We start from the raw sequence: 12,258 nt of genomic DNA, 5'->3' as shown, positions 1-12,258 counted from the left end.
GCCTGCCCTGGGCCACAGGAGCCCCCCAAAGACCTCTGCCATTCCCTCCCAAGGGAAGCCCCAGCTGGCTGGCAGCCTCCCACAGGCCCATGGGTTGTGCATTTTGCCATTTTCAGAGCGGAAGGAGCAAACCCCCCTCCTCCCTGGGCCTGTGCTCTCTCTGGGGACAAAGACACCCTGCTGTGTCCAGCTGGCCCCCACCTGTCCCCAGGATAATCACTCTCTGTCAACCAAAGCTGTATTTGAGTCACATTTTACGAAACCTTTTACCAGATTTGCCAAGGATGCTAAACGGCCCCTGCCGCATGCCCCCAGCCTCACCTGCCGGCAGGGCTGGGCTGCCCCCCCCCGCCCGGTATGAGGTGGCGGGGAGGGGGCGCGGAGTGGCCTCAGGCCTCCATCGTGTGATTGGGACGGGGACGGGGACAGGGACGGCACGCCAGGCAGCCTCTCCCCCTCTGGGGGATGGGCAGCCATAAAGGCCCGGCTCCCGCCCCTGTGGCTGACCCGGTCCTGCGGTTCTGGGTGCACAGAGACGTGGGGTGCGCTTACATCTTCTGGGGAGCCAGCGTGGCCCTGGTCAGTGGGCCGACCAGACAGTGGACGAAGCTGCCTGGGCCCCACACAGAGCGGGAAGTCACGGGCTCTTGGCCATTCTATCGATTGACTGTTTTGACCTTGCCTTTCTGTCCTCTAAAATTGTGGTGATTGTGACGGGCTCCTTTTTCAACTCGGGGGTGCGGGCCCATGAGACAGGCTGTCCCTCAGACACGCTTGGCTGCACAGCCACACCCCGTGGCCCTCCGCACACGGGGTTGCGCTAGGGGCCGCTTCCGCCGCCCATGTCCCACGCTCTCCCGTGAGTTGCCTTGGGGCCGTGTGTCCTTAGCATGGACAGTCACTTCTTCTGGAAACTAGTCTTGGCCGTTCATAACTCCGGCCTCCGTGAAGGGGCTGTCGGCGGCTAGGTTTGAAGCATTCTAGTGTTCGGAACTCGGCACCTGCCGACCCGGCAGTCGCCACGTGCACATGCACAGCCAGGGCCTGCCGCGCCCCACGACCTTCTTCTCTCCAGGAGAACAGAGCCGCCGGAGCCTGCCCGGTGCTCTGGGAATTAGGGCATCGGGAGGCTGTCTTCTCCAGGGTCTGCTGCTCCGCAGGACCCTGGTTCTCCGGGCCCCAGGGAAGCCGGGTCTGCCGCCCACGGTTACGCCTCTGGAGACCGACTGGCCCCGATGGGGAAGCCACACTCAGAGCTGGGGGCCTGACCGGAGCTGGGGGTTCTCAAGAAACAGCTGGGTTCTCTGGACAAAAACAAATAACTATCTTTGTGAACCAGGATCAGAGGTTCTCTTTTCCACTCTTTGTGGGAAAAAGACGCCTCCTCATTAGAACACAGGGGAACTCCTGGACACAGCCGCTGGAGACCTCAGCCAGTGGGACTGGGAGATGGAGAGGTCCGTGTGGTGGACCCGGCCCCCAGAGAAGGGGACCCTGGCGACACCACTGTCCCGCTCAGCCACCTGCACCCTGTTGGTGTGCACTGTCCTTTCTGAGAGCCGCTGTGCACCGATGAGGAAGGGGAACGGCGCCCGTAGCTTAGCCAGGCAACCTGCGCCCAGCCTCGCCCTGGCCCCCTCGGCCAGCAGAACCGTGTTGTCACATACGCACGGTCACCCTGACTTGGGAGCCAGATGTCCCCAGTGTCTCCCAGTGGCCCACGGTCTGGGCTCCTCCCCAGAAACCCGCGGCCAAGGGCGAGGGGCTCTCCGGTAAGAACGTGCCACCACCGCGGGCACAGCGTCTGGGGCCTTTCTGCCGCTGTCACACTGCCCTCGACCTTGTTACCAGGTGGTTTGCAGTGTTCACTATTTTAACAGGGGTGGGGCGGGCATGAAGGACTGAAATCATCATGAGGCCAGCGCCAGCACCCCCCAGGATGCCCAAGGGCCAGGCCTGTGCCCGAGGCCAAGATGCTGCAGGGGCCCCGCACCCCTGCTGCTCTGGATCAGCCACGTATTAGTCACCAAAAACACATCTAACCCTATCTTGGCCTCTTGGCCTTTTTAGCCTCTTTTAATTGTTTTTCTAAAACAACCTCCTCCTGCTGCTGGCATTTGGGGCCCAGTGAGTAAGTCCCCATTCAGCTGCCCTGTGATCTGTGGCGATTAGGGACCGCCCTCCTGAGGGGCCCACCAGGAGTTCAGCTGCGTGCGTGCCCGATGCTGCCACCTGGAGCTGAGTTAGAAATGGCGGCCCTTCCGCTTTCTTCATAAGCTCCCACCCCATTGCGCTTCTCTGAGCTCGCTCATGCATCATCGCGCGTGGGAGTTGATAAGCACTGACTGAAAACCTGCCGCGTGTCCGCCTCGTGCTGGGAGCTGTGGGGGGGACCCTGTGGTCGGGGAGCCAGGCCCTCGTCCCACCCCTGCTTGGCCTGTGTCCCTGGTGCCCTCCCAGGTCCCCAGACAGGAGGTGCAGCTTCGGTTCTGGTAGCGCGACATCGTCCCAGGTGCCATACGTTGAGGTCCATCACTGTGTGTCTCTTTGGGCAGGTATCGCAAAACTGGATGACCAGATATTTCTGAACAGGAATCCCGGCGTCCCCTCCGTGGTCAAGTTCCACCCCTTTACACCGTGTGTGGCCGTGGCTGATAAAGACAGCATCTGGTATGCTGGGCGCTTGTGTCTCAGCTGGTAACAGCCGCTCGCCGTGAGCCCTTTGGGGTCCTACAGGGGGCAGGGCTCGGGAACCCGCGGAGAAACGGGCAGGGTGGCGACGGCACACGTGGTGGGCTCCTCCAAACCGCACCGCGATGGAGACGCACCCACGAGGGCTTCATTCTTGTTAACCACCTGTGAAGAAACATAGCAATAAGACACCAAGTTTAATTTATAGCAAGCGTTGCCCTTTTGCCATGGAGAACATACCTCCCCATGGGGGAGGAGCTCAGGGGTGTTCTTACTTCGGTTATTCCTCTTTTCTTTATTCTGGCAAAATGCACATAAAATTTCGCGCCATAACCTAAGTGCGCAGCTCAGGGCACCAGGCGCATTCACGCTGCCGTGCAGACTCCACCACCACCCGCCTCCAGAGCTGTTTCCGTCTTGTAAAACTGAAACTCTGTCCCCATTAGTCACAAACCCTGCCTTCTGCTCCCCCGGCCCCCACACCCACCGTCCACCGTTTGTCCCTGGACGGAGACCCCAGGGACCTCAACTGCCCTTGTGTGTCTGGCCCCTCCCACTGAGCACAGTGCCATCTGTCTGTCCATGTTGTGGCAGGTGTCAGAACGTCCCCTGTGCAGGCCAGGTGATAGCCCAGTGCGTCCACGCTCTACATCCAAGCAGTGATGGATGCGTGGGTCATTTCCACATTTGTTTTTTCGGTATCTTCATATGGTCAGGCTTTATTTTTTATTTTTTTAAAACATATGTCTACTTTTAACTCAGCTTAGAGGAAGGCAAAACATAAAATAGAATAAAGTCTACCTTGATGATTTATTGGGTTTGATTTTGTTAGAAAAGGAAGGAACAGGGCGCCTGGGTGGCTCAGTCGGTTAAGCGACTGCCTTCGGCTCAGGTCATGATCCTGGAGTCCCTGGATCGAGTCCCGCATCGGGCTCCCTGCTCGGCAGGGAGTCTGCTTCTCCCTCTGACCCTCCCCCCTCTCATGCTCTCTGTCTCTCATTCTCTCTCTCTCAAATAAATAAATAAAATCTTTAAAAAAAAAAAAGAAAAGGAAGCAACAAAGTAAATAATGACAGACAACAGAGTCTTTGAGATCTGCCCTCAAGTAGCTTCTGTTCGATACCAAAGGAGCTAAATTTTTTCTCAGATTCTAATTTACTCCGTGCCACCCATCTGTTTATATTTTTAATAGCTCCCTTTAAAGTAGAAACAAATTTTTATTAAAGATTCATAGACAGTCATGATTTTTAATTAAAATTGTAACAGTGATACACAGTATTGTTCATTTGCTCAGCATCTCCCAGACACAGTGCTACGTCCCCTGTCGCTTTGTGCCCATATCATGATCACGGCCGTCCCCCCGTTGGCAGCTGTGAGCCAGGCTGCGATGAACATGGGCGGACAGATGTCTCAGCACACCCAGCAGTGGGACCTTGGGCCCCGTGGCACCCTCGGACTGACCGCCTGGGGAACCCCGTGCTAATGCCCAGCAGCCGTGCACGCGGGCTGTTTGTCCACAACCTGCTGGAGCTTGTGGCTCTCCGTGGGTTTGGGAGTGGCCACCCTGGCAGGTGTGAGGAGGGATCACCCTGTGGCTTTTGTTTGCATTTCCCTGACAAGTGACCTTCCTCTCTCCTTCCCCGAAGTTTTTGGGACTGGGAGAAAGGGGAGAAGCTGGATTACTTCCACAACGGAAACCCTCGGTACACCAGGGTCACCGCCATGGAGTACCTGAATGGCCAGGACTGCTCGCTGCTGCTCACAGCCACAGGTGAGTGGGGTTTGCGGGGCTGGGGCCCCCGGCCCCAAACCCAGTGCAGAGACCCTGGCGTATCTTCATGCACAGCCCTGATTGTTCCTCTGGCAAAGGACACTGCTCGTGGCGAAGGCTGCCGGCACCGAAGAGGTGGGAGGTTTCCAAGGGAACGGGCTTCACCCACAGACAACGGGGCCAGCAGGTGACCAGTGCCCGTCGGTGTCCAGGGACCGGTCCCTCCTCTGGGGCCCGGCCCTCCCCGGACCAGGAAAGGCCTTGTTAGCCTCTGCCCTTGTGGCCCCTGTGACGCCCTTAGAGGCGAGGCCGGCGCGGGGGTAGGGGCTCCCAGAGCGTGGAGGAAGAGGGAGGAGGCCCCGCCTCGGCTCCCGCAGGGTCTCCAGCCCTCACTGCTATAGCTCTGCGACCGTGTGTCCGGCTCCTCTTCAGGCCAGGCTCCTGCCTCCGGGTGGGCCGCTGCCAGTGCTGGGCCTCATGCTTGCTTTCTGGGTCTGAAATGTCACCACTTCACCCCTCCCTGCAATAGGCTTCCCAGTGAGCCACCCCAGGTGACCGCCGTCTCCTTTAGCTGTTTGAAGACTCGACCTCACTGTTTGTGGGTGATGAGAAGTCACCGTTGGTCTGACCGCACCTCCTTCAGGGATGACAGGCCAGGGGTAGGATCGGCAGGCGGGGAGAAGGGGGCGCACGAGGCAAGAGGGAGAGGAAGACCAAGGTAGACTGCAGGCTGGCTCCCCACATTACCCCAGTCCTGTCCCCATCCTGTCCTGGGTCTGTCCCTGTCCTGTCCTGGGCATGTTCCCATCTTGACCTGCCCTGTCTTGTCCTATCCTGGGCCTGCCTTGTCCTGTCTGATCCTGTCCTGGGCCTGCCCTGTCCCTGTCCTGTCCTGTCCTATCCTGGGCCTGCCTGTCTTGTCCTATCCTGGGCTTGCCTGTCTTGTCCTATCCTGGGCCTGTCCCTGTCCTGTCCTGTTCTATCCTGGGCCTGCCTGTCTTGTCCTATCCTGAGCCTGCCCTGTCCCTGTCCTGGGCCTGTCCCTGTCCTGTCCTGTCCTGGGCCTGCCTTGTCCCTGTCCTATGCTGGGCATGTCCCTGGCCCGGCCTGCGTTAGACCTGAGCTTCTGAGCCATCGACACAGTTGAGCTGACTGGACTGGGAACGCTGCTTCCCCCTTCGTTCAGAGTGTTCCTAGGCCCCGCTGTGAAGGGTGTGCCCGTGGGGAAAGGTCCTGCTGGCAGCCTCTCTCCAAGCAGCGCTACTTCAGGACCAGATGAAGTCAGGCCACAGCAGTTCCTTCTGCTGCGGGCATGAGGGTGAAGGAGCAGACAGGCACCCGGGGTGGTGGGCGGGGAGCCAAGGCGGCTCAGCAGAGGTTGTAGGACAGGTCACACTGAGCACCTCTGAGCACCAAGGAGGTAGGAGAGGATGATTTCCTGGTAAAGCAGGCACAGGAGTGGGTCCCCAGGGGGTCCTGGGGGAAGAGCACGAGGGCTTGGGTTCCAGAGCAGGGAAATTCATAGTCACAGAGACCAGGGGCAGGACGGGTGTAGGCGGGGACGCAGCCCAGCGGACGTCCGAGGGACCTCGTCCTCCCTCTGCTATGAGGCGAGTGGTCATCCCCCAGGTGGGAGTCATCTCTGAGGGCCACAGGTGAGGGGCTAGTGAGTCGGAGCACGGGGTTTGGGGTGGGGTGTGACCAGCGCCAGGAGGAAGGGTACGGGGTGGAGCTGCATGCTCATGCCACACAGGCTCGTGGAAAAGTGCAAGGGCCCTGTGCTGAGTGTCAGGCAGGAAGGGGCGGCCAGCCCGCCTCCTGATGTGAGGGGCCTGTGGGGCCACCAGCTGAGGGCCCAGCTGTGTGGAGCAGAGGCAGGAAGGGGCCACCTGGGGTCAGAGGTCGAGGATGGTGGTGGGTCCCACTGCACCCCCGCTGCGGCTTCCCTGGCGGCCCAGACGGGAGTCTGAGGATGCCCGGTAGAGACGGGCCTCCCAGGAACCGGCCCCACTGCTCATACATTGGGCCCTCGTGGGAGACCCGCATAGTCTTCTGTCTCATGGCCCCATCACCTGTCACGGAGGGGGCTTCCTCCGCGGGCCCCAGCAGCCAGGCCCATGTTCTCACCTCCTTCCCTCTCTCCCCAAGATGATGGCGCCATCAGAGTCTGGAAGAACTTCGCGGATTTGGAAAAGAACCCAGAGATGGTGACGGCTTGGCAGGGGCTCTCGGACATGCTGCCAACAACCAGAGGTGGGTCCTCCCTGGGAGCGGTGCAGCCCCAGGCTGCCAGGCCCAGCCACTCGCGTTCCCCTTGCGGGTGGCTCCCCCCAGGCCGCCTTCAGAGTCCCCAAACCGTAAGCCAGCCGACTTCCTTCCCCCAGTTGCCATGAAGCGCTTCCACATCAGGGGCCATGGCCCGCCTGAGACTCGCACCTGCCCCACCCTCACCCTTGGCTCTCAGCCTGTGTGGCTGGGAAAGGACCCGCCACTGGTGGGGACCTGCGTTCTGTGCTCTTTGTGCCCAGACTAAGTCCCTGTGGGCGAGGGGAGCGCCGTGGCACGCGGGTGCGTCTAGATGGTGGAGGCTGAGGATGCTTGCCCGGCCCGCGCGGGGCCGACAGAAGCGCTCTCAGAGCTGAGCTGGTGCGGCTGGCCCACTCTGCCTGCTCCCGTGGGGTGGGCACAGCCGCCGCCCCGCAGACCGGTCCTTCCGGGCCTGGGCAGGAGCTGGGCTGGCGGCGGGCTCTTCTCTCGAGGGCCCGCTGTGTTGCCGCCGCACATGGACAGTCTGTCAGGTCTGGGTTCCCGAGACGCCGGCCATGGGGGTCGTGGTCTTGCCACCAAATGGACAGGGAAAGCGGCGCAGTCTTCCTGCCGGCCTGGCCTTGCTGTGACTTTGTCACTTCCCACGTGGCCTCGTCTGTGTCCCGTCATTGCGTGGCCGTGCTTTTCACGGCCAGTCGTCTCTGTGGCTCCTTCTCTCCCCTCTGTGCGAGCGCCATCCTGGCAAGTCACCGACCCTGGGAGGTGACCTTGTGCAGGAGAGACCGCCCAGCCCCAGCACGGGCAGCTCTGGGCCGACGGCTCCTTGCAGGTGCTTGAGAACGTCGCTGTACTTTTTAGTTATCTTAGGAATAAAACGGTCATCCGTATCTATCCCCCCACGGCACTGAGGCCCCAACACGGCCACCTCTGTGTTGCCTGGGCCCCTTCAGGCCGGGGCACATGCTGATGGCGATGACAAAGCCACAGTCGCCGTGTCCTTCCACCTCTGTCTTGGTTTTCCCGGGTTAGAGCCAAGGCTTGTCTCCCCTGCAGACCTCACCGCCCCCAGCCATGCCGGCAGCTCTGCTACCCCACGATGCCCCACCTGACCCGGGCGCTCGTGCTCGCAGCCCGTGCTGCAGGTGGTGGCCCTGAAGACGAGGCTTTTGGTCCTTCACTTCCTGCTGCCGTCCAGCAGGTGACACACCCCCTGCCCCAGCCACCCCGCCAACCCCTGCCTGTGGGGCCAGAGACCCCGTGCGGGCACAGCAGGGGCTCGGGGCCAGGCCAGAGGACGGGAGAGCTGGGAGCCCACCCACGGCTCGGGATACACTGGTTGTTTATTCATTCTGCAACTGCCCGCCTCTCCGCCCGCCCCCCAAATGTGTGTGTGTGGTTTCGAGACACCGAGAACGGTCTCAGCCATGATGCCATTCCCTTTGCTTCAGCCAAGGTGAGGGAGGCCCGGGGAGCGTGGCTTGCAAGTGTGGCGGGAGGTCTAGCTGGGAGCAGAGGAAGCAGGGCTGAGGGGTCCAACCTGGGTCCCAGGCACCCCTGCACTTGTCTCCTGCCCATCAGAGGACCCCCCATGTCACTTGGGGTGCAGAGAGCCACTCCTGGCCCCAGTTGTCCACCACGAGCCTGACTTGAGCGTGGGTTCCACGGGTATTACACGTGCGTTTCCTACTGGGCCCCTCCCCTCCCCCCAGTTTACAGAAATCTCCCCAGGAGAGGCGGAGTTGGGGAGGGGCCAGGAGCAGCAGGTGAGGGTCTCACCTCCCAGTCTTTATCACAGGGGGATGAGGGGCCTGGGGCGCTCCGATTCTCCTCAGCTGCTGAGCCACAGTTTGGTCCTGTCCTCCTCTGCTTTGTAGCCCGGCAGCCATGGGCTTAGCAAATGGTTATTTCCTTGTTCTTCCCGAGACGCTGGAAGGAGGGAAGGGGCAGGGAGCCTGGGGGACTAGCTGCTGTACAGGTCAAGACTGGACGGGCCCAGGCGCGGTAGGGCCACAGCCGCCCCGATTGTAACTCCCGTCTCAGATCTAAAGCTCTGTAGCCAGAGGGTCAGGTCTGGTGGAATTCCGCCTCCTGCCCATCAGCTCCCGGCTTCTTTCCCCCTGCCCAGCCTGGAACCAGTCCTGGCCTCTGACATGACAGCCAGCAGAGGACTGGGCTGCAACCCCAGGGAGACACCTGGAGAGACACGGAGTGAGGACACCGAGAGCTGCACCCATGGCCGTTACTTCTCAGCGTCTGGGGCACCCCTGCAGCGCAAGGCAGGACCCTTCTGAGTTCTGGCTGTGGTCCAGGTCACCCACACAGGTGCTCGAAGCTACCCCCCGTGCGGTGCCCCAGCCGGCCTGCAGGCTGTCTGCACAGCAGGAGGTGTGCTGGCCTACCGTTCCCGTCAGCCGCGGAGCACACCCAGGGGACTTGGGGTGACCGGGCGGCCAGAGCACCGCTGGCTGGGAAACCCCTCACTCTGCTCTCCGCAGCCAAGTCCGCTCACCAGGCCGCTGTCTGGCAGCTCGTTTGAGGAGGTCTGAACCCGCAGTCCGTGACGGAGGAGAGGCCGTTTCTCACAGGGAGTCTTGTGAACTGCGGGCCGGGTCCGTGCGCACGTCACCTCTGGCTGACGTGTGCGCACACACACACACTTGTGCACACGCACCCGGGCATTCACACGTGTGCACAGGTCCTGAGGTGGAACCACAGATGGGCCTCCCCACCTCTGCCGTGGCGTAGCCACCGGGGAAGCCACCCTGCAGCTGGAACTTCTCCGCCCGCAGAGGCCTGTCTGGACCAGCCACGGTGGACTTTGCGGCGGCATTGACGAGCGCTCGGGCACTTGGAAGTTCTGATGGCACGTTTGGTTGGGTTTCGCGATGTGCCACAGCCCCTTCCAGTTTCCCACCTAGAGAGAGACTTGATGTTTGGACCAAAAACCCTGGTAACTGAGTTTCCACATCTGTCAGGTCCATTTTTGGCGAGGTCAGCCCCTTCGGTCTGGACTGTGGCACACTGTGGCCTTGGCCGCCCCACCTGCCACCATCTCCTGCTTCTTTCTACTTGAGTGTTTTTCCAGCCCTTTGGGATTGTTTGCCTTTGCTAACTGCTCTGGCCAACTAAGCCCCATGTGAAACCCATGATCCCTGTGTCCACGGAGGTCCGGCTCGGAAGGCCTCAGTCTGTCTCGACTGCAGTAAGCAGGGACAGGAGTGTCTCTTCTCTTCCCTGGGACCACCCTGGAGGTGGGGCAGGAGGCGGTCCCTCTCCTCTCCTGGCCCCGTTTGTTCTCATGCCCATGGCGCTCTTTGGGGCCAGCAGAGGGTTAGGGCTGTGACTTTGCATCTCCTGTCCACACTGTCCCGTCCACACTCCCATACAAAAGATCATCAGCCAACGGGCACTCAGATGTTACGGGACAAGTCAGGTCGCTGTAAGGCTCTGGGAAGAAATCTGAAGGAAAGCCATTGAGAGGAATCTCCCTGGGGTCTGAGGCCTCATGGTTGCACCTCCTGGGCCCCCTTATCCCAAAGATGGGGACTCACATCCTGCGGGCTCGGGACCTTGTCCCTCCCCTCTGCTGCATTGCCTTCGAGGAGACTCCTCTGCAAACCACGCTCACGCCGGCCTCAGTTAGGGATGGAAGATGACCCAGATGACACCCCCTCGGGGGAGGTTATGGCCACTACCGCTTCACAGACCTGCAGACAAATTGGACGGCCCAGCTCTGCAGGCCAGACCCCAGGAGGGGCGTTCCGGTTTCATTAGAGCAGAGAAGTCGTTTCAGATCAAGATTGATTCTTCCACCTAAACTTTTGAAAAATAATCTTTTTCAGAATTTAATCCAGAGTTTCTTATAGCATCTGTCTCCATCTGAAAAATCCATATATAAGCTTAATAGTCACCAGAACACCCACAGGCAGATGCCCTTGGATACACAACTGTAGAACTGGGTTAGCAAACATAAAACCTGGAACGATCCAAACGTGTCATTTTTTTCTCGTAATTTCCGCGTGTGGGTACCTCATGAAGAGATGGGGCTCACGGATCCTGACCTGTGATTTATGGGGTCAGGTTTAGAGCGCGGCAAGCCTTCGTCCTGGCCTGTGCCTGGCAGCCCTTTGCAAGAGCTGGTGGCATTCTCCACAGGAGGGCAGACGAGGCCGTGGGTCTGGGGGCCCCCAAGCCACTACAACGAGGGGCCAAGAATGAGAAGTCCCTTCAGACCTCAAGGACTCACAGTTCAGTGTTTTGTGAAGAACACTTCCAGTAGCTCATTCTCTGCGTGTAAGCTCCAGAGAGGAAAAACCAAACAGGACAGGAGATGGGCTTCTGCTCTTCCGGAAAGAGCTCACTTGAGCTTCTCAGAGAAACGACAGGGTCACGGTCTCTGAAAACCTAGGAAAAGCCAGAGGACCACCTTCCATGGATGGGGCCTGGGGAAGGTGAGAGGCCGGACAGCACCTGGTCTAGTCGTTTCAGCGGCTTGGTGGTTCATCGAGGTCGGTGCCGTGGGACGGAGCCTGGGACAGGACAGGGTCCGGGCTCTTCTGCACCTCGGCAGCCCCAGAGAGCCGAGAACATATCATCCAGCCTGGTGCGTGTGAACAACGACATCAGCCTTGGGCCTTTGGTTAATTGTTAATATTGATCAACCAGGAACAGCTCGGAAGCAGGCAGGCTGAGGACCACGGAAGAGCGTGATGGCCCAGGCAGAGTGGCCTTGAGCCGGGTGCTTCCGGAACTGCTGGCCGGCCTGTGTGTGCTGTGCACCGGAGTGGGAGCTGATGGGAGCTCCTGCAGGAGAGAGTGGGGACTACCTGGCCACAGGCCTGCAGTTCTCACCAGTGCCCGGAGGACAGGCCCCTCCTCCTCAGAGTTCTAGAACCACACCTCCCCTGGGTCCGCCTCCAGTTGGGGTTGACGGGCCCCCAGGGGTCAGCCCCACATGACAGGGTCCTCAGAGGGCAATCTGGACTGGCTACTGGCTCGGAGGGCTGACCGCGGTGTTACAGAGATCCAGACCCTAGCATGTGCTTGTCCGTTTCCACTGTCTGCTGGGCCTGGATGCTCTTGGGTCTTAGAACCACACATTCCAGTCATCCTAACCCATCTCTGCCCCCCGGATCTACATTGTAAGGAAGAAGTCCCCCCTTTGGCCAGGTCTCAGATTGGGTGGTGCGTCCAGGGCCTGTACCCAGAATAAAGTCAGGCAAGATTAGGAATCTGCATCTTGGGAGAGCTCCCACCGCACCCCACCATGGGTAGGGAGGTCAGCCATCCTAGGAACATGGAATGTGGTCACATGTTCTCAGGGATATTGTAGTTTACTGGGCTGGTATGACTCCTCAGCTTTTTAAAAACCTCCATGCAGCTGTACGGCCTGCACTGGCCAGCCTACAGCTCACACACCTCCAGGGGCAGGGAGCAGGGTCCCAGCCACCCACGGAGCCTACACCGGCCAGCCTGCAGCTCACACACCCCCAGGGGCAGGGAGCAGGGTCCCGGCCACCCACGGAGCC

General features: G+C 60.3%; 1 protein-coding gene across 1 annotated transcript in view; it reads left to right on the top strand.

Annotated features, from left to right (window-relative positions):
* The window catches only part of RPTOR (regulatory associated protein of MTOR complex 1), a 316,057-nt gene that overhangs the window by 291,609 nt on the left and 12,190 nt on the right, over positions 1 to 12,258 (top strand). Inside the window, exons 26-28 of the mRNA XM_035025828.1 lie at positions 2,556 to 2,670; positions 4,338 to 4,462; positions 6,611 to 6,715. Of these exons, the coding sequence (XP_034881719.1) occupies positions 2,556 to 2,670; positions 4,338 to 4,462; positions 6,611 to 6,715 (345 nt within the window). The remainder of the gene's footprint in view (positions 1 to 2,555; positions 2,671 to 4,337; positions 4,463 to 6,610; positions 6,716 to 12,258) is intronic.

The sequence above is a fragment of the Mirounga leonina genome, unplaced genomic scaffold (assembly GCF_011800145.1).
Source record: "Mirounga leonina isolate KUSES-001 unplaced genomic scaffold, KU_Mleo_1.0 Mir_197, whole genome shotgun sequence".
Classification (NCBI taxonomy): domain Eukaryota; kingdom Metazoa; phylum Chordata; class Mammalia; order Carnivora; family Phocidae; genus Mirounga; species Mirounga leonina.
This window is presented reverse-complemented; position numbering and strand designations above follow the sequence as displayed.